The sequence below is a fragment of the Nomascus leucogenys genome, chromosome 10 (genome assembly GCF_006542625.1).
Source record: "Nomascus leucogenys isolate Asia chromosome 10, Asia_NLE_v1, whole genome shotgun sequence".
In the NCBI taxonomy this organism is placed as follows: Eukaryota; Metazoa; Chordata; class Mammalia; order Primates; family Hylobatidae; genus Nomascus; species Nomascus leucogenys.
Window position 1 is genome coordinate 9,961,285 of NC_044390.1, and position 22,871 is coordinate 9,984,155.

Below are 22,871 nucleotides of genomic sequence, written 5' to 3' on the forward strand. Positions count from 1 at the left end.
CTTTATGAATTACCCAGTCTCAGGTATTTCTTTATAGCAGCGTGAAAATGGACTAACACAACATCTCATGTCTATGAATTAGAAGACTTAATATCGTTAAAATGTCAATACCATCTGAAGCCATCTACACATTCAACACAATCCCTATCAAAATCCATTTGGTGGTTTTTGCAGGGAAAAAAAAAATCCTAAATTCATATGGAATCCCAAGACATCCTAGATAGCCAAACAATTTTGAAAAAGAACAAAGATGGAGAATTTACACTTCTCAACTTCAAAACTTACAACAAAGCTACAGTAATCAAAACAATGTGGACATCAGGCGCAGTAGTTCATGCCTGTAATCCCAGCACTCTGGGAGGCTGAGGCAGGAGGACTACTTGAGGTCAGGAGTTCAAGATCAACCTGAGCAACACAGTGAGACTTGTCTCTATAAAAAACAAATAAAATTGATGGGTATGGTGGCACGAGCCTGTAGTTCCAACTACTTATGAGGATGAAGTAGAAGAACTGCTTAAGCACAGGAGGTACAGGCTGCAGCGAGCCAAGATCACGCCACTGCGCTCCAGCTTGGGTGACAGAGCAAGACCCTGTCTCAAAACCAAAACCAAACCAAACCAAAAAAACCCAGTGTGGTACTGGCATAAAGACAGACATATAAACCAATAAAATAAAATGAAGAGCCCAGAAATAAACCCTCACTTACAAAGACAAGTGATTTTTTTTTTTTTTTTTGGACAGGGTCTTGCTTTGTCACCCAGGCTGGAATGCAGTGGCATAATCTTGCCTCACTGAGGCTTCAACCTCCCCGGGCTCACATGATCCTCCCACCAGAGCCTCCTGAGTAGCTGGGACCACAAGGGTGCACCATCACACCTGGCTAATTTGTTTAATTTTTGGTAGAGATGAGGGTCTTGCTATCTTGCCCAGGCTAGACTTTAACTACTGAGCTCAAACGATTCTCCCACCTTGGCCTCCAAAAGGGCTGAGATTATAGGCATGAGGCACTGTGCCTGGCCCAGATGAGTTTTGACAAGGGTGTCAAGACCATTCAAAAGCAAAAGAACAGTCTTAACAAATGGTGCTGGGAAAACTGGACATTCACATGCAAAAGAATGAATGTGGACCCTTACTTAACACCATATAAAAAATTAACTCAAAATGGATCAAAGACCTAAGTTGAAGACCTGAAACTATAAATACCTTAAAAGGAAACAGAGTAAAAGCTTCATGACATTAGATTTAGCAATGATTTACTGGATATGACACCAAAGGCACAGGCAACAAAAGAAAAAATTGACAAACTGGACTTCATGAAAACATTTTATGCTTCAAAACACAATATCCGGAGTAAAAAGGTAACCCACAAAATGAGAAAAAAAAATTCTCAAATAATATATCTGATACAGGATTAACATCCAGAATCTATACAGAATTCCCAAAACTCAACAACAAATGACTCAATTAAAAAATAGGCAAAGAGCTGGGCATGGTGGCTTATGCCTGTAATCCCAGCACTTTGGGAGGCCAAGGTGAGGGGGTAGCCTGAGCCCAGGAATTCAAGATCAGCGATCAGCATGGGCAACAACACAGCAAGACCCCCAATCTCTACTTTTTTTGTTTTGTTTTGTTTTGTTTTTTTGAGACAGAGTCTTGCTCTGGCACCCAGGCTGGAGTGCAGTGGCGCGATCTCGGCTCACTGCAAGCTGCACCTCCCGGGTTCACGCCATTCTCCTGCCTCAGCCTCCCGAGTAGCTGGGACTACAGGTGCCCGCCACCATGCCCGGCTAATTTTTTTTTGTGGTATTTTTAGTAGAGACAGGGTTTCACCATGTTAGCCAGGATAGTTTCAATCTCCTGACTTCATAATCCACCTGCCTCAGCCTCCCAAAGTGTTGGGATTCAGGCGTGAGCCACTGCACCCGGCCTTTTTTTTTTTAATTAAAAAAAAAATAAAAACGGGCAAAAAACTTGAATAGACATTTCTCCAAAGATTAAAAAAAAACTGGGCCGGGCGCGGTGGCTCACGCTTGTAATCCCAGCACTTTGGGAGGCCGAGGCGGGCGGATCACGAGGTCAGGAGATCGAGACCACGGTGAAACCCCATCTCTACTAAAAATACAAAAAATTAGCCGGGCGTGGTGGCGGGCGCCTGTAGTCCCAGCTACTCAGAGAGGCTGAGGCAGGAGAATGGAGTGAACCCGGGAGGCGGAGCTTGCAGTGAGCCGAGATTGCGCCACTGCACTCCAGCCTGGGCGACAGAGCGAGACTCCGCCTCAAAAAAAAAAAAAAAAAAAAAAAAAACTACCTAGAAAATAATGTGTTGGCAAGGAAATGGAAAAATTGGAGCCCTTCCTTACGTACTGTTGGTGGGAATGAAAATGGTACAGCCACCATGGAAAGCAGTACAGAAGATAATCAAAAAGTGTAAAATGATATAATTACCAGATGATTCCCAAGTCCACTTCTGGGTATATACCCAAGAATTGAAAACAGACCTTGAAGAGATATCTGTACACCCATACTCATAGCAGCAATACTCACAATAGCTAAAACATGGGAGCAATCCAAGTGTCCATCAGTGGATGAATGGATAAACAAAAATGTGGTATATACACACAATAGATTATTTAGCCTTAAGAAAGTAAATTCTGACATATGCTACAACAAAGGTGAACCTTGAGTATATTGTGCTAAGTGAAATAAACCAGTCACAAAATAACAAATACTATATGAGGTACTTACAGCAGTCAAAACCATATATAGTAGAATGGTGGTTGCCAGGATAGGGGGAGAAGAGGAAATTGGGAGTTACTGTTTCATGAGTATAGAGTTTCAGTTTTACAATATGAAGAGTAAACAGAGATGAATGGTGGTAACAGCTGCACAATATTATGAACGTACTTAATACCAATGAACAACATACTTAAAAATGGCCGGGCGCAGCGGCTCACGCCTGTAATCTCAGCACTTTGGGAGGCCAAGGTGGGCGGATCACTTGAGGTCAGGAGTTTGAGACCAGCCTGGCCAACATGGTGAAACCCCATCTCTACTAGAAATACAAAAATTAGCCAGGAGTGGTGGTGGGTGCCTCTAATCCCAGCAACTCGGGAGGGTGAGGCAGGAGTATCACTTGAGCCCAGGAGGCAGAAGTTGCAGTGAGTCAAGATCGTGCCACTGCACTCCAGCCTGGGCAACAGAGTAAGACTCCATCTCAAAAAAAAAAGTTAATGTGGTAAATTTTATGCAATGTCTATTTTAACTGCACCTCCTCCCCGCCAAAAAAAAAAAAAAATTGGGTGGGTGGGGAAAAGCTGGGCTGTACCAGAGCTTGGTGGACAGAGAGGGATGAATCAGTTGAGCACAGAGGATTTTGGTGGCTATGAAAATACTCTGTATGATACTATAATGGTAGATGCGTGTCATTATGTATTTGTCAAACCCCTTAGAATGTATATTACTAAGAATGAACCCTAATGTAAACTATGAACTTTGAATAATTGTCATGTGGTCAATGTTGGTTCAAATGATTTTAACAAATAAACCTGTGTGGTGGGGATGCTGACAATGGAGGAAGTTGGGGATGGGTGGGTATATGGGAAATCTCTGTACTTTCTGCTCAGTTTTACTATGAACCTAAAATTGTTCTAAAAAAGAACCACTAAAAAACCACTGCCAACTGACAGGCAAAAATAGATCCAAACTCTGTTTTAATAAATTTTAGCAAAGTTCAAGGGAAAAAAACAAAGAAACAGACAAACAAAAAACAACCTTTGGTACACAATCATACAATTACCCGCTTAAAACCATAAGGGCAATGGATCAATTTTATTCGTCTTCATTACCCAAAGACCTTAAATAGGCCTTAAAAGTGCTTAAATGCTGTTAAGTGTTTAAAAGACCTTAAAGTGCTCAAAATACTTGGAATGAAATGGTGCTTACAGTTCACATACCTTTATTCCAGTGTTAGTAGCATCTTTTACAGCTTTTAATAACGTATCATATTTGGGATTAAAAGTAACAGTAAAAGCACAGTCAATAATCCTACCTGAAAGAGAAAATTCTTCTTTTAATTTTACTTATCAGCTAGTCAATTTATCTACTTTACAGCATTTAATCTATTAATCTTGCTCGTTTAACAGAAAAATAGAAGGCTCAGATGAAGGCTGCACTCCAAATACCCAAAGATCATTCATAATCAGAGACAAAATGTAGAAGTATATAAAGGATTCAGAATAGAAAGAATTACAGGGTTAGTATATATTCCTCCAAGACAGCACCAGTTCAGTGCTCACCCTGGCAGTTATACAAACATATAAACAGAAACAAAACAAATACAAGAAAAGACTAGGGAAATGAGAAATAGCAACGCAGCGCAGAGTATACCGGGCTCCGAATATACTGTTACTTTTCCAAGGTAGTGAAACCTTAGGTAAGTATTTATTCTAAGCTTGCTTTCTCACTTGTAAGTAAGTAACGAGGTGCTTACCTAATCAGGTTTTGGAGAGAATTCAGAAAAGCAAACATGTATATAAAGTCTGATAAACTTAAATATTCTAAATAAATGTTATTATTTGAATAAAAGAGGTATGAAACAATGACCTAAAGGTAGGATAATGTCTTTCATGCCTTGATACAAAGAGTAATAAACCTCAACTACCCAACAGTTTTCATTTTATTCCACTTAGTAGTATGCTTTCAAGTAAATCTCACAACTGCCTCTCTCTCCTTATAAGTGCACTAAAATTTTTTTTAAAATCTGCCTCAACACACCTTTACTAATGAAGTGAGGAAACAAGAACAAAATTTGGGAGTTCAGTATTTATCACTCCATTTAACAGAGACAAAAACTAGTTTTTCAGGAGGAGGCTGGGGTAGGAATTTTCTGCAAGAATTTACCACTTATATGTGTTCCAAAGTCTATTTTACAGATGTCATCATACTGTAATACTGTTGTGTCACCAGCATTGGGAGTATAATGGGCAGCACAATTATTGAGAGAACATCCAGTAGGAAATGCCAGGCCTGCATTTAATCCATTCTCTTTTATTAACTTGCGGGAACAGTCTTCCAACTTTTCACTAAAACAAAAAAGCAAAGGGAACTTGTTTACTTTTACATTCTTACTTTTATATATTAATACCATATAGTTCATCAAATCCAGAAAGTTTACTAAAAACCTTAAATACTTTCTGGGAATGATCTGAGCACTTTCTCAATATAAATAAATAACAGTTCTCTGATGCTATGAAAATAGCTTATCTAGAAACTCTGAGAAAACACAATCCACTTTTAAATAAACTTACTAGAAAATAAGAGTCTAACTTAGACCAATTGAAATGATGATCTTATTTGTTCGTGTTGTATATTTTTTAAATTGTAGGAATCAGAGAATTACATGTTATACTAACCATTTATCAAAAGGAAAAACTAGAGAAATAATTACTTGAATTGGTTTTGTTACTGTATTATCATCATGTTCTGTATTTGGGCAATTGCTCCAATACTTTCTTATTTCTTAGTATGAATTGTTAGATAGCAAAATAACAGATTTCCAGATAGAAAATAACATCAGTAACGACTATATGTGCACAAAAAAGGGTGGCTGAGGTGCCAATGTGTACTCCTCTTCACGGTTTTCTCATAGTGACACTAAAATAATCTAGAAGACATTTCTACAACCTTTACTTAAAGATTTAGCAAAGTGGTAATGAAAGCCAAACATTATAATTGGAGAGTTAGTACTTAAAAAACATTTTTTATCATGTTCTTACAAAAAAAGTATTCGTTTTACCAGATTTCTATCATTGTCATCCCAGGCTTGATCCAGCTCATTACGTATTTTCTAACTTGTCGATGTGCTTCTGCAGCTTCTCGAAAATCATTCCAAATCTCTTCACTTGCCTGATCTAATGCTTTCTTTTCTTCATTTGTAGTTCTCCAAGCAGCTGTTCGCCTTTAGAGTGGACATAGCATACTATTAGTCATAAAACAGCAGAACAAGCATAAAAGCTGACAACTATACTAAGTAATAAGACAGTTCAAATAAAAATACATTACATATTCAGTTTATGTCAACAAAGTTTCTGAAATACAAAAAGCCAAACACTTGCAACCAACCCAAATGAAATTAAAACTTTTAAGACTCTAAGGGAGGGAAAAAAACCATCATGTGAGATTTCATTTATATTCAGAGGAACTAATACCCTGACAACACAAAAAGATAATAAAAGAATCAGAAAAGTCTGAAGAGTCCTAGAATCAGAGTAGGTAGGAAAAAGTCATCCTTCCACTTGAGGTCATACATACTTTAGAGACTTCAAAAGAGCACAACAATAATTTGCATTTAATTTTGCCAACAGGGTAACTACTAACCCAAGAAACTGACTTGGAAATCTGCATATACTTCCTCAAAACACATATTACATGTGTGTGCTGGGTTTTTCTAATTGTATACATAAATGTAAGAGGTATTCTTCCTTGAAAGACATGGCTCACATTTTAAAACTGCCAGTGCTAACAAATTTCTTTTTTAAGAGACAGGGTCTTACTCTGTTACCTAGGCAGATGCAGTGATGTGATCACAGGTCACTACATCCTCAAACTCCTAGGTTCTTCCTGCCTCAGCTTCCCAAGCAGCTGGGAGTATACAGGTGCATACCACCACATTCAGCTAATTTTTAAAAACTTTTTCTTTAAAGAAATGGGGTCTTGCTATGTTGTCCAGGCTGATCTCGAATTCCTGCCCTGAAGTGATCCCCATCTCAGCCTCCTGAGTGGCTGGGATTACAGGCGTAAGCCACCCCATCTGACAGAATTTTTTATTCAGTATCTGAGAATGAGATCCATGACTCCCTGTAAGTAGGGAAAACATTAACTGCCTTAAAACGGTATTTTTTAAAAAAAACTAAACAATTTTCACACATTCTTAAATACCGAATATACAGTTTGCAACTTAGTGATCACTGAGTATAAATTACACAAGTGTAAAAGTGATACCTTCGAGGAATTGCTATATGCCTCCCCTGCTGTTTTATAAATAAAATTTTATTGCAACATGTGCCCACTCATTTATGTACTGTCTATAGCTGTTTTCATGCTACAATGGCAAAGCTAAGTAACACTCAAGGCCTAAAATATTTACTTACGCCCTTTGAAGAAAAAGTTCACTCAACTCAGCCCTAAACTACAGACCCTGGCCAAGGTGGGAGGGTCACTTGAGGCTAGTAGTTCAAGACCAATCTGACTGTCTCTGACTCTGTCTGTACCAAAAAAAAATTAGCTGGGCATTGGGCTTATCCCTGTAATCCCATCTACTCAGGAGTCTGAGGCAAGAGGATCACTTGAGCCCAGAAGTTCAAGGACACAGTGAGCTATGATTGCACCACTATACCCCAGCCTGGGCAACAGACCAAGACCCTGTCTCTAAAAACATAAAATAAAAAATAAAAATAAATAATAAAGAAAAAAGAAATGGAATTAAAGAAATTCTTTTGCTCAAAGTCTCGAGTTCAAGTTATTAAGTTATTATTGTTAAAGTTATTAATAATAAGAGAAACCCAGCGTCAGGGTCTATAATTCCAGACCCCCTAAAAACTCCTTATAAGTGGACTAAAAATTTTTTTTAAATCTGCCTCAACACACCTTTACTAAGAATATTATTTTCCTACATTTGATCTTATTTTGTTCAGTCAATTAAACAAAAGTATAGCAATTAAAGCCAGGCACAGTGGCTTACTCCTATAATCCCAACAGTTTGGGAGGCCAAAGTGGGAGGATTGCTTGAGGACAACAGTTCGAGACAATCCAGGGTGACACAGTGAGACCCTGTCTCCACCAAAATATATACATACACACATATACATATATGTATACATACACATATACATACACACACACACATACACATACACACGATAGGCCAAGTGCAGTGGCTCATGCCTATAATCCCAGCCATTTGGTAGGCCGAGGCAGGAAGACTGTTTGAGCCCAGAAGTTCAAGGTCAGCCTGGGCAACATAGCAAGACTCCATCTCTACAAAAAGAAAAAACAATTTTAGCCAGGCAAGGTGGTACATGCCTGTAGTCCCAGCTACTTGGGAGACGGGGTAGGAGGATCACTTGAGACCCAGAGGTCAAGGCTGAACTGAGCTAGATCTCACCACTGCACTCCAGCCTGGGTGACAGAATAAGACCCTATCTCAAAACATAGTAACAGCCGGGCGTGGTCGCTCACGCCTATAATCCTAGCACTTTGGGAGGCCAAGGGGGACAGATTGCATGAGCTCAGGAGTTCAAGACCAGCCTGGGCAACATAGCAAAACCCTGTTTCTACTAAAAATACAAAAAGTTACCCAGGCATGATAGTGCACGCCTGTAGTCCCAGCTACTCGGGAGGCTCAGGCACGAGAACTGCTTGAGCCTGGGAGGCAGAGGTTGCAGTGGGCCAAGACTGCACCACTGCACTTCAGCCTGGGTGACAGAATGAGGCCCTGTCTCAAAAAAATAATAACAACAATTAAAATGTATGCATATATCACATAAAGTCCTTCCTCTAAAAACTGGTACTTAAAGGATAAGAAATAAAGCATATTTTAACTCTGCCTATAAGAAGGAACTATAGTTGATTCCCAGTTGATAGAGAAAATTCTTCTTACAGAATAGTATCACCTAATAAATGTAGAATGAATGAAAGAATTAAAAATCCACCATTTTGCAGTTCCCAATGAAATAACCCATAAAAGCAAGGATCATCAATGGATATTAAAAGAATTAAGTGAAAAGTTGTTAAGAAAAGGATATTCCTTTCTTCTCAAGTTTGTATAAACTAGGAAGAACAGGAAGGAAGATAGATATTCCAAATGATACCAAAGTAGCCCCACAGATTACTTGGAAACTGCAAAAAGCAAAAAGTACCCTTAAAGGGAAAAAAAAAAAAAAAAGAGTTGGCTGTCACATTAATCAAAAGGTCAAACACAATAAAACTAACAGCAGGATAGCCTGAGATTACATCTAATGTAGCAGAATATGGTACAATGTGAAGGTCATAATCACTTATTTTATACCTCTGTCAAAAATGTTTAACCTAAATCTAATCTAAGCCCATTAACACCTAATTCCAGTTTGCAGAAAACACAGAAATAGAGAAAAAAGTTTTAACACCCTATAAGGAAACAATCAGAGAAATCCCAGAACATGAGACTTTCTACAACTGCTTGGTTTCTTCAAAGAGATGGAGCATGGAAGAGAAAGAGAAAAAGGTGAGGCCTCTAACCATATGCAATGAGAACCTCAAGTGGATCCTGGTTTTAGAAAGTAAACAAACATTTCTATAACTATTAAAAATTAGTTTCAAAGCTACTTGGGAGGATAAGATGGGAGGATAACTTGAGCCCAGAAATTGTAAACCAGCCTGGACAATACAACAATATCCCATCTCAAAAAAAAAAAAAAAAAAAAAAAAAAAAAGGCTTCAAGCTATATGTGAGAAGAGTGTTCACAACAGTCATCTGGATATACTCAAAACAACTACCCACAACTTAATAATTATAAGAGGAAAAAATTAGTAACAATACACTTGAGAAACTGGCTAATACTTTAAACAAACGATAAAAATTAAACATCACCAATAAGGAGCAAATTGACATTGTGTGTCTCTAGATACAACCCCCTGAAAAGGATACTGTATAAACATTATCTGGTATTCCAGCCAAAAATGCAGTCTCATCTCAAATGGCTTGGAAAAAAAAAAAATACTATGCCGGGTGTGGTGGCACACGCCTGTAATCCCAACACTTTGGGAGGCCAATGCAGGAGGATTGCTTGAGCACAGAAGTTCCAGGCTACAGTGGGCTATGATCACATCACTGTATTCCAGCCTGGCTGACAGAGTGAGACCTTGTCCCAAAACAAAACAAAACAAAAAAAAAGAAAAAAAACTATATATATATACAGACTCACCAATTTAACATTTTTCACATTTGCTTTGTATCTGTCTTCGAAGGAGAAAATGGAATGTTATTTGTATATGACAATATGTAGACTTGTTATATTTCATTGAGATAGAGAAGAATAAAATAAATGTGGCAAAACAAAGGAAATCTAGGTGAAAGATATGTGGGAATTCTTTGTACTATGCTTGTAGCTTTTCTGGAAGTATAAAATTATTTCAAAATAAAAAGTTTTTTGGGTTTTTTTTTTGAGACAGAGTTTCCCTCTTGTTGCCCAGACTGGAGTGCAATGGTGTGATCTCAGCTCACCGCAACCTCCGCCTCCCAGGTTCAAGAGATTCTCCTGCTTCAGCCTTCCAAGTAGCTGGGATTACAGGCATGTGCCACCACGCCCGACTAATTTTGTACAAAATAAGAAGTTTTTAAAAATACACTTAACCTAGAGTAGTTTCAAAGGTGAGTTATTTGTGATAATTCATTCAATTTCTAATAAAAGTCTATTAATAAAACAATGAAGGAAAGATACAAACTATATGAAATCTGTAAGAATACTGAATCTGATCTATTTGCAAACAGGCAAAACTGGTTATATGAATGTAAAAAGTATTGAGATTTATTAAAAAGCAAACACACCACACTATCTTATACTTATTCTGTATTTCTCCAGGATAACATACAATACTGCAATATTTAAGAAAATTACTTTGAGAAGTATTATAACATGTAATTAATTATCTTCCTTTATTATTTCAAAAACAGAAGTTATTCTACTTATTTAATTTCAATAGAAGCTGAGAGTAAGGAAAAGGAAGCTTTTGGAATTTACAAAATCTCATTTTTTTCATGTATTAAATACCACTTCAAGTGTTCCATAATATTCACATTGTTAAAAGTATTAACAATCTGTTAGCAAGTATAAGAAATCAATAGCTTTCCTCCACTCTAGCAGCAAGTATAAAGAAACAGAAATGGGATTAAAATATTTAATTCACATCACTAACAAAAACCATAAAACACTTAAGAATAAATTTAATTAAAAAGGGCTCGGACCTACCTGAAAAAAAAAAAAATTGAATAAATGAAGAAGTATCAAAAACATCCCATGACATTGGATAAGACAAGGTGATAAAACTGTCAATTTTCAGAAACTAATACATAAATATAAATGCAATTATGATGAGAATTCTAACAAAGACACGTGTTCGTGTGTGTGTGTGTGTGTGTAAGGCTATATGACTGAGAGTAGTTAAGTATTAAAAAGAATTGTTTGGGATATCAAATCAAAATAGTATTAGCCTAAGAAGAAACAGATCAGTGGAGCAGAGTAAATAATCCAGAAACTGATTCCATTATTCACATGGGAATACAGCATGTGACAAAGGTGGTCATTCAATTCAGTAGGAGGGATTATTTAATAAACAATAAACTGACTCTGCACTGGAAAGAAAAAGAAAAATAGTGCTCCCAATCTTACACAAAAAATTCCAGATTAAAGATGTTAATAAAACACAAAATACGTGTTTAAGAAAATCTAAGAGACTACTGCGAACTCAGTTTTTTTTTTTTTTTTTTGGTGAGACAAAGTCTCGCTCTGTCACCCAGGGTGGAGTGCAGTGGTGCGATCTCAGCTCACTGCAACCTCCGTCTCCTGGGTTCAAGCGATTCTCCTGCCTCAGCCTCCCGAGTAGCTGGGATTACAGGCGTGCACCACTACAAACGGCTATTTTTTTTTTTTTTTTTGTATTTTTAGTAGAGACGGGGTTTTACCATGTTGGCCAGGCTGGTCTTGAACTCCTGCCCTTAGGTAATCCACCTGCCTCAGCCTCCCAAAGTGCTAGGATTACAGGCATGAGCCACCACGCCTGGCCGGAACTCAGAAGTATTAAACATGGACACATAATGCATTTAAAAATTTAAAACTTCTGGGAAGAGCAAAAGATATCATAAAGCCTATGATCAAAAGATGCTCAAAATCACTAATAGTGTAAGAACTGCAAATTAATATATTCTTTGATTAATCAATCTCACTCCCAAAAACTTATTTCAGAATATAACTACTAACTAGTACATGAGAGAGAGAGAGAGAGAAAAATACACTACATATCCAGCTACCTATTTACCTAAGGAGGTTTATTGCAGAATGGTTTATAGTGGCAAAAATTATTGCAGACAAAGAAAATGGCCATCAGCTAAGAATGGTGGAATAAAGTGTGGTACACTGACACCATGGAATATTATGAAGCCATTCAAGATAATAATAGAACTATTCTAACTGACTTGGAGGAACTTCCAACGGTTAGCACTGAATGAGAAAAGGTGGAGGAAAGTGTGCCTATGATTCCATTTTTGTAAAACAAACAATGATCAAACATTCCCTTACATAAACAGACAGATGTATACATATATGAGCATAGAAAAAATATGGAAGGCTACCTGCTAGGTGGTTAACATGGGTCTGGAAGGAAGGAAAAGAAGAGGGAACAAGCAAAAAAAAAAAAAAAAAAATTAAGAGATTATATTTAAAAATAAATGTGATCATATCATATGTACTATAAGAATTTATTAATGTAAAATTATCTGTATCTGTGGCATTTTAAAAATAAGTGCTTTTAAGATAGGGACAATTGACGATTTCAAATTCAAAGAAAAGAAGCCCATGTCATACAATTCCAGAATTTTACACTTATTCCCTAAGAACATTCGTAACTGGAAATGAGGGAGCAGGTGGTAATGTAACAACAGTATGTTCTTTCTTCTTTTCTTTTTTATGTTTAAAAAAAAAATAAGGGTGTCTTTATAGGCCAAGAAAACGAGCTACAGTAGAAGCTTTCTTAACCAACGACTGCAACCACTGGATTAAGCAATACTCTTAATTCCCTCTGTAAAACATACTGATCAATGTCCATGGTATTATAAATATTGTGGGTGACAGGTTATTATTTTGAATAACAGGAACTAGCTTGCTTTATGTTCACTATGCATCTACTCTTCTAAGTGCTATGCATATATCATTCCTCACAATGACCCTGCGGAGTGCCTATTTCATGGATGAGGAAACAAAAGCACAGATGTGATAATTACTTGCCCAAGTCACAAAGCTAATAAATCTCAAAACTGGGATTCAAATGCAGATAGTTTGGTCCCAGCTTCCATGTTCTCAATACGTCTGCATAATGCCACTTCCGCTAAGCATTTTAAATGTATCCTTACAGAACACCTTGAAGAATCAGGTGAATCTGTTCCCAAGACTGTTTAAGTCATCTGTACTTGTTACGGTAATTATGTGATTTAATAATGTTATATTGGCTGGGCACGGTGGCTCACGCCTGTAATCTCAGCACTTTGGGAGGTCGAGGTGGGCGGATCACCTGAGGTTGGGAGTTCAAGACCAGCCTGACCCACGTGGAGGAACCCCGTCTCTACTAAAAATATAAAATTAGCCAGGTGTGGTGGCGCATGCCTGTAATCTCAGCTACTCGGGAGGCTGGAGCAGGAGAATTGCTTGAACCCGGGAGGCAGAGGGTGCAGTGAGCCGAGATCCCAGCATTGCATTCCAGCCTAGGCAACAAGAGTGAAACTCCATCTCAAAAAAAAAAAAAAAAGTAACATTAAAAAAACTGTTTCCATGAAAAGTAACCACCCTGATAAATCTCAATAAGTCATCAAAAAATACTTCTGTCAAATTAAGTGTAGGTAAGAACTATCAAAAGGTTTCAGGAGAAAAAAGTAAAGATATAGTAGACATCAACCCTTATATCACTCAGAAACCCCAAATGGAATTGTAAATAACACATTATGAATACATATGAGGGGTGAAAAGTATTAAACCACACCCAAATTTCAAGAGAGGTAAAAAACAAATTTGTTTAAGTTAACCTTTATCTACAAGAATTTTCATTTTGTGATCCTCCGTTTAATATACTTTTTAAATGACCAATAACCTGCTATTGGTCCCAATCATTTTGGATAAGAGGGCTTCTACTGTATCATCTTTATGACAGATTTGTAAGTATTTATTAAAGTAGTGGAGCAAAGTTCTGAGAAATGTCAAATCTGCTTTATTGCTAAGCTATAACTGTCAAAAATTAAACTGGAAGTGATTTGATGATCCTTACCCATCTTGTGTGGGTGGGTATTCGCATTCTTGTCCTTTGGGAAATACACCATTAGGATACAGGTCACATATTGGAACTGAGGGAGGGTCTGTTTGAACTTTTGCTGTGAGATACAAATAAAGCATTAACTTCTGTAGTTAAAAATAAAATTAAGCAGTTATTAGAATTTTCTCAGTTCCTAATGGTTGTTATATGCTCTGATTTTAAGGAACCTCCTCCTTGCTGTCACAGTTAAAAGCAGAAGACACTTCATCACGCTGGCCACCTCCTCACTGATTTATTGCTGCTTGGGAAAAAGAAATTTTTAACTCCTCAGAACTCCATTATGTATTTAAACAGTATATGCCTTGGCAAAAAGCACACTTCTAATGTCTTCATCTTCATTCACTATACTAGAGATGGAACAGCATAGAGAGGTTGGCTTTCACAAATACAAACCAAAGTAGTAAGAAGTCCTATAGCAATAAAATAAAAATATAAACCTAATATATATTAATAAAATAAGAAAAACTATTATTTCACTAGTATATAAGGTATAAAAGTTAAGAGCATACATAATCAATTATGATTTTCTGAAATCTTAACTTTTGTCAATGTATTTATCACTCCAACTTTATCTCATCTACGAATCTGATAAAGATGACTTTTATATTGTGCATAAATTACATGACAAGGGACTTAAAAAGATCATTAGAGAAAAAATATACAATTTGTAATCAGAATATCAAAGTTGAAGTCTAGTCTTTACCACTTATTAGCTGTGACTTGAACAAATGGCTAAATAGTACCAATCCTCAGTTTCCTCATCTACAAAATGAAAGATCAGATGAAATCCTGGATAACCTTTGAAAATTATAATGTATTACATCAAAGTCATTATATAAAACTATGAATTATCTGTAATAATCTGCACTATAGTTATCATTAACTAACATTCATAATTTTCACACTGTATAGATGAGGCAAATAAGGGCAGTGAACTGCCCATGATTATATTATTTGGCTTGTTCCAGAAATGATTCAAGAAGTCTACCAGGATATAAAAAATAGACAAATAAGAGACATTCAAAGTAAATTACTAAAAACCAAAACAAGAAGAACATAGAATAGTACCTGAAATGAGGCCAACACAAAAACCACAAATTTGGCTCTAAGCCCTTTAGTAGCCAACATTAAAAAAAAAAAATTATTTGCACAGGTCACAATGGTTCTGAGATGAAACAGACTGATACTCAGAAAAAAACAATTATCCTTGATACTAGGCAGAAAAAAAAAGAGTACCTCATAAAGAAATATAATGAACAGTACATTCAACAACATCCTCAGAGGAAGCAGAATAAAGGTTAACGGCATCAAACTTAAACATCTGTCAGAAGAATTCTATCAAGGGCAAATATAAAACAGTCCTCTAACAACACTCCTCCCTGCTGGTCTGACTTCAGAAGGGAGCAATTTTAGAGTATTTGGAGAAATAGGTATCTCTCTCTCTCTCTTTTTTTTTTTTTTTTTTTAAGAAATAGGTATCTCTTAATTCATTCTCAGGTAGTACTATTTCTCGTAGCCAAACTTTTAATAATTTTTTTTTAATGGAAAGAATAGGACATTATAGCCCCTGGAAGATTCCTGGAATGCAAGTATCCTGTGCTCATCAAATACAGACTCATGGTACCTCACAGGCTACGAGAATAGTTGACATCCTCTTCTTAGAGTGGAAGGATCTAGTAATGATGGATGCCTGAATGCAAAGGCTATCCCACCTCCACCTGGAGACCAGGGAAATCACTATCAAGCCCCCAAAATTCTGATTCATAAAAGTTTAGCCTGAAAAATTTTAAAGGAAGGCATAACCAGACATTCAGTGGTCTACAACAGCCCAAATGGCATCCAAGATTAAAACTTACATGTTGTGATTCTCAACCCAACCTTTCTTCTTCAATACTATGAAATCTCCCTTTAGTCTCCCTAACATATTTTCAGGCCCCTGATGATGTTTGGTTGTGGCACTTATAGAAACTCAAAACAAGTAGGATATTTTATACAAATCTAATAGTACAATATAAAAGTTATTATTAATAATAAAGTCTCACCATATGCACACATCTTAAATAACGGGACTCTTCATTAAATACTCATCCAGAATCTCTTAATTTAAAAGCTGGAAGGTAAATTACAAACGACGTTTACCCTACCACCACAGTGGCACCACTTCAGCCATTCCTGACAGAATTATTCTTTAAATTATGCAAGTTTTAAATCATAAAATTTTTAGAAACTCATCCCTAACTTGCAGTAAAATGCAACCAATTCATATTGACATCCCTTAGCTAACAGCTAAAGAAAATACAGGATTGTTAAACCAAAGTTATTTTCTAAATAATTATTAGTTTCACTAAATTCTGCTTCTATTAAGCCTAAGTTTATTTCTCTAACATATATCAGGACCTTAAGCAACTTCAAACCTACTCTTCAAACCTGTCAGTGAATAACCACTTCTTTTTTTTTTTTTTTTTGAGACAGAGTCTCACTCCGTTGCCCAGGCTGCAGTGCAGTGGCACAATCTCAGCTTACTGCAACCTCCACCTCTTGGGTTCCAGCGATTCTCCTGCCTGAGCCTCCTGAGTAGCTGGGATTACAGATGTGAGCCACCGCGCCCGGCCGAATAACCACTTCTAATATATCGATTAACATTAACTTAAGACACTAACGTCCTCTCTTCTTCTTCTTCTTTTTCTTCTTCTTTCCAGTTGCTCCATCACCATCGCCATCTCCATCTAAGAAAAGACATTTCAAGTACATGTTCATTTAAACCTCATAAGCAGAGGGACAAAGCAAGTACAAGGAGACAAGTATTTGTTCTATTCAATAAATGAATAAACGTTAGTTTTATCTTGTTTACATTTATTCTTTCACTAAAATAAGAAATAGGAAGCAGCTACCAGGTGTGGTGGCACATGCCTATAGTCCCAGCTACTAGGGAAGCTGAGGTGGGAGGATCACTTGAGCCCAGGAGTTGGAACCCAGCTTGGGCAACATAGTGAGACTCCAACTCAAAAAAATTTAGAAACAGGAAGCAGTAGTTTAGCAAAGTGGGAGGTAACGTGATCTAGGACTTACGTGGGTTGAACCATATGAAAATGCCAATACTTGACCATTTTTGACTTACAAAATTGCCATTTCTTTTCTTTTCGAGACGGGGTCTAGCTCTGTTGCCCAGGCTGGAGTGCAATGGTGCAATCTCAGCTCACTGCAACCTCTGCCTCCCGGGTTTGAGTGATTCTCGTGTCTCAGCCTCCGCCTCCTGAGCATCTGGGATTACAGGTGCATGCCACCATGCCCAGCTAATTTTTTGTATTTTTTTTTAGTAGAGATGGAGTTTTGCCATGTTGACCAAGCTGGTCTCGAACTCCTGACCTCAAGTGATTTGCCGGCCTTGGCCTCCCAAGTCCTGGGATTATAGGCGTGAGCCACCATACCCAGCCTCAAAATCACCATTTTTTATGTTCAATCTTATGAAATTATTAGAAACCTAGCAGGTAGAAGAGAACAACAGAAATACAAACATTAGGCTAGGTACAGTGGTTCACACCTGTAATCCTAGCACTTTGGGAGGCCGAGGCAGGTGGATCACTTGAGCCCAGGAGTTTGAGACCAGTCTAAACAACATGGTGAAACCCTGTCTCTACTAAAAGTACAAAAAATTATCCAGGTGTGGTGGTATGCGCCCATAGTCCCAGCTACTTGGAAAGCTGAGATGTGGGAAGATCACCTGAGCCAGGGAAGTCAAGGCTGCAGTGAGCTGAGATCGAGCCACCGCACATCAGCCTGGGTGACGGGAGGGAGATCTTGTATCCTAACAACAACAAACCCAAAACACAAATATTGCTGACTTATTCATTATGGATTTTTAGATTCAAAAGCCTAACAAAAGGCACACGAAAAATTATAATCTAATTCACATATCATGCACTATAATGTTAACAGTAACCTTCTTCATCCCATTAAATGTTTGCTGGGCTCTTAAGTGCCAGGCAATAGGAACAGAAAAATAAGATAGCTTCTGTTCTGGAGAAACAATAGTTTTTTCCAGACTAAAATTGGTTATAAATCTTGAAGTATTTGTTTTAGGTTGTGACTAGTGTATGTAGCACTATACTAGTGTATGTAGCACAACCTAAAACAAATACTTGAAGATACATAACCAATTTTAAACATATACTAAAAATCTTTCCATCTGTGTGACCTTGGACAAGTTATTTAGCCTCTCTCTACCCTGGTTTCTTCATCTTTAAAATGGAACAAAAAGGTCCTTCTTTGATACTTTCATCCTTTTGAGGCTAATTACCTTATTCAATGTCCAACGTCTGTATTCAGTACAGAAAAACAGCCACCATTTATAGAACTTTGTGCCAGGATGGCAGCAGAGCCAGGATCTGAATATTAATCTATATATGTTCATAGTTCCAACCATTATACCATGTTGCAATTTGTGCTTTTACATGTCTTTTCTTCACAGTATCCCAGCATATTCTTCACAGGCAGAGATGGTCGTTTTTTGTTTTTTTTTTTTTCTGTGACAGGGTCTCGCTCTGTTGCCCAAGCTGGAGTGCAATGGCAGGATCACAGCTCACTGCAGCCTCAATCTCCCAAACACAGGAAATCCTCCCACCTCAGCCTCCTGAATAGCTGAGACTACAGGCACGGACCACTATACCCGGCTAATGTCTTCTAATCTTTTTCAGAGACAAGGTTTCACTAAGTTGCCCAGAATGGTCTCAAATCGCATCTCAGCCTCCCAAAGTGCTGGGATTATAGGCATGAGCCACCACGCCTGGCCAGCAGAGGCTGTTTATGTTTATTTGTGTTACTACTATGCCCAAATCAATTGATATCTGTTGAATGACAACTGGAAATCCATATTAAAAAAAAAAGAGTCTCAAGCTTTTAAGCTCTGCCTTGCACTATCTAGAAACATTAATTCTAAATGAACCATAGAGCTAAACATAACAGCTAAAAATATATAAAACTTCTTGGAGAGAACACAGAACATCTTTGTGACCTTAGAGACAGCAATGACTTAACTTTTTAGACAGGACACAAAAAGCACTACCCATAAATTTTAAAAAAAGATAGATTGGACTTTATCAAAATTAAAACTGTCCTATAAGCAATACCATCAACCAGGTGAACAGCCATCCCATAGAAATATCTGTAAAACATATTATCTGATAAAGAACTTGCATCCAGAATATACAATGAACTATTACAATTCAATAGGATGACAAATAGCCCAGTAAAACATGGACAAAAGATGTGAACAAACACTTTACCAAAGATAAAGGAAAAAGCAAATAAAAACATGAAAAGATGCTCAGTATCATTAGGGAAGTGCAAATTAAAACCACAATGACAAAGCACTACATACCCATTATCAAAGACTAAAATTTTAAAACAGACAAATACCAAGTCCTTACAAGGATACAAACAACCTGAAACTCAACCATTGCTGAGAGGAATGCAAAACAGCGCAGCCACTTTGGAAACCAGACAGCTTCTTATGAGTTTAAACACATACTTACCATATGACAGGCAACCCAGTCCTATTTACCCAAGAGAAATGAAAACATATCTACAAACAGACCCATATGCAAATGTTCATAGTAACGTCGTTCACCATAGACCAAAACTGTAAACACCCCAAATATTGTTCAATATTGTAAAAGGGTAAAACGTATTAGGAATACTACTCGCAATAAAAAGGAATGTGCTATTGATATACGCACAACTCGATGACTGTCAAAAGTACTATGCTAAGTAAAACAAGCCAAACACAAAAAACTACACACCAAATAATTCCATTTATAGGATACTCCAGGAAAGGCCAAAACTAGGGTCAGAAAACGTACCAGTGATTGCCAAGGGTTAGGTATAGTGCAAGAGAACCGACTACAAGAGACACAAGTTTTTTCTGGAGATGGAAGTGTTAAATGGAAATGGGTCTGTATCTTAGGTTGTGGTAGTAGTTACACAATGGCATACTTTGTCAAAACTCACCAAACTATACACTTAAAAAGGGTGACTATTGGGGCCAGGTATGGTGGCTCACGCCTATAATCCCAGCACTTTGGGAGGCTGAGGCGGGCAGATCACTTGAGGCCAGGAGTTCGGGACCAGCCTGGCCAACATGGTGAAACCCTGTCTCTACTACAAATACAAAAATTAGCCGGCAGTGGTGGTGGGCACCTGTAATCCCAGCTACTCAGGAGACTGAGGCAGGAGAATTGCTGGAACCCGGAAGGCAGAGGTTGCAGTGAGTTGAGATCGTGCCACTGCACTGCAGCCTGGACAACAGAGTGAGACTCTGTCTCAAAAAAAAAAAAAAAAAAGAGGTGACTATTATTTTAGGGAAATTATGTTAATGAGCCTGACTCAAAATGTATTGAATGAATTACCTCCAGCACATTGTCAGATGCCCACAGGATCAACTTTTTACACCAATACCCCAGTTTCCAATTCAGCACATCTAAAATTAAACTTAGTACCCTGTTCTTTGCCTGCAAACCTCTCCCCCAATGTCTAACTGGCTCTTTCCCAACTTCACTATTTCAGTCAACAGCACCAACATTCCGTCACCCAAGTTCAAACTCCCACAGTCCACTAATGCCTTACTCCTGCTCCCAGAATGCAAGTCTCCAAGTCTTTTGAATTCTGCTTCCACACTACTGTTCACTGGATCCTTCCTCTCCATGCCTATTTCTGACTACCAGTTTACATTTTCATTACCATATGCCTGGGCTATTTCTAAGAGGCCTCCAAAATGATCTCCTCCTTGCCTTTCCTACACACTTCCTCTCCTCTAAACAACCCTGTATATAGATACAACCTAAATTTTTATTTCATAACATTCCTGTTTTGTTAAGAGACAGGGTCTTACTATGTTACCCAGGTTGGAGTGCAGTGGCCAGTCACAGGTGTTTTCGTAGCACATTGAAGCCCCCTGGACTCAAAGATCCTTCCATCCCAGCCTCCCAAGTAGCTGGGATTATAGGCACCAGCCACTGTGCTTGGCTCATAACATTTCTTAAAAATCCTCTAAGGCTCCCTCAATCAATCACCTCATATGGCAAGCTTGTATTACCACAATGCTTCAAATGCTTTCTCAGCATTATACCAACCCAAAATAGTTTCTTTTGTTTGGTTTTACTCAAGTTCTATTCCTTCTAATGAGCTTTCCTTCAGCATTCAGCCCACAATTATACCACCGAATTTCAATAAATTTTATTACAGGTACCCAAATACCTTTTCACCTCTAGGTTTTGTCTGTCTACCACATCCTTAGTTTTCTTTTTTTATTTTTTCTTATTTTTTGAGACAGAGTTTCACTCTTGTTGCCCAGGCTGAAGTGCAATGGCGCAATCTCCACTGACAGCAACCTCCACCTCCTGGGTTCAAGCGATTCTCCTGCCTCAGCCTCCCGAGTAGCTGGGATTACAGGCACCTGCCACTACACCCAGCTAATTTTTTGTATTTTTAGTAGAGACGGGGTTTCACCATGTTGATAAGGCTGGTCTTGAACTCCTGACCTCAGGTGATCCACCCACCTCGGCCTCCCAAACTGCTGGGATGACAGGCAAGAGCTAACACACCCAGTCTAGTTTTCCATTAGGAGAAAGATCTTGAAACACTAGCTTTCCATTCCCTCAAAGACCTAACAACAGATAAGTAGTATTGACTGACTCTGATTACTGAAATAACTACAAATATTCCTAAAATCTTCTTTAATACATTGAAGATTTCCAACCTGACGGGCAACTTTGTAGAGATGTAACAGAACAAGATACACTTCAAGATTAGCACTGTGATTTTTGGGGGTGGGGGCGGGGCAGGTGTAGAAATGGGATCTCACTATGTTGCCCAGGCTTGTCCGGATTACAGGCATTAAGCCACCACACCCAGCCAGTATTTTTTAACTAGCCTGATAGGCCCAGGAAGCATTATGATATTGTATACATAGTGGGTCTATAGCAGCCTATTATATTGCCTTGAATTTACAAAACATTTTCTTGTGAAGAGCTCAAAATAAGTTCATAATCTAAAGCATGAGCCAATGTACAATGGAGGTTTAAGGAACAGGAAAAGCTAGTAATTCCCTTGAATCTTGGCACTTTTTTCCACCAGATGTTCACTATAAGCTTCTTGAAGGCAGAAAACATATCACTCTAAAGGAAAACAACTACTCTATATTACGCTAACACAGTAATTAAAGTACAGTGCCAACTAATGGTTAAAGACCTAACCCCAGACTGGTGGTGCTTGAGGTGGAGCAGATGTTCTCAGCAGTAGGCAACTACAAATAAAAAGAATGGGAAAGCCCCGTTTTTCCTCTGCCAAAAGAGGCTGGAAAAAGTAAGTTTTCTTACCTGTCTCTTCCTCCACTGTTTTACTGATAACATCAATTAGCAGTTGCTGTCTTAAAAAAAATCTTATTGTACCCAAACACCCAGAAGGAGCTAGGGTCAAGGAATTTATAATAAAACTTAATGCACTCCTATATGATCCCTTCAGAATGAAAAGAGTTAATTTTGGTATAGAGAGTAAAAGGAAAAGGCCGGACACAGTAGCTCAAGCCTGTAATCCCAGCACTTTGGGAGTCTGAGGTGGGCACATTACTTGAGGTCAGGAGTTCGAGACCAACCTGGCCAACATGGCAAAACCCCATTTCTACTAAAGATACAAAAAAATTAGTCGGGCATGGTGGCAGGCGCCTGTAATCCCAGCTACTCAGGAGGCTGAGGCAGGTGAATTGCTTG

General features: G+C 38.0%; 1 protein-coding gene across 2 annotated transcripts in view; it reads right to left on the reverse strand.

Annotated features, from left to right (window-relative positions):
- The window catches only part of METAP2 (methionyl aminopeptidase 2), a 42,591-nt gene that overhangs the window by 16,049 nt on the left and 3,671 nt on the right, over positions 1–22,871 (reverse strand). For both annotated transcript variants that reach the window (XM_030819803.1, XM_030819804.1), the window contains exons 3-7: positions 16,770–16,835; positions 14,065–14,167; positions 5,795–5,956; positions 4,900–5,081; positions 3,954–4,048 (exon numbers count right to left, since the gene is read on the reverse strand). In XM_030819803.1, the coding sequence (XP_030675663.1) occupies positions 3,954–4,048; positions 4,900–5,081; positions 5,795–5,956; positions 14,065–14,167; positions 16,770–16,835 (608 nt within the window). The remainder of the gene's footprint in view (positions 1–3,953; positions 4,049–4,899; positions 5,082–5,794; positions 5,957–14,064; positions 14,168–16,769; positions 16,836–22,871) is intronic.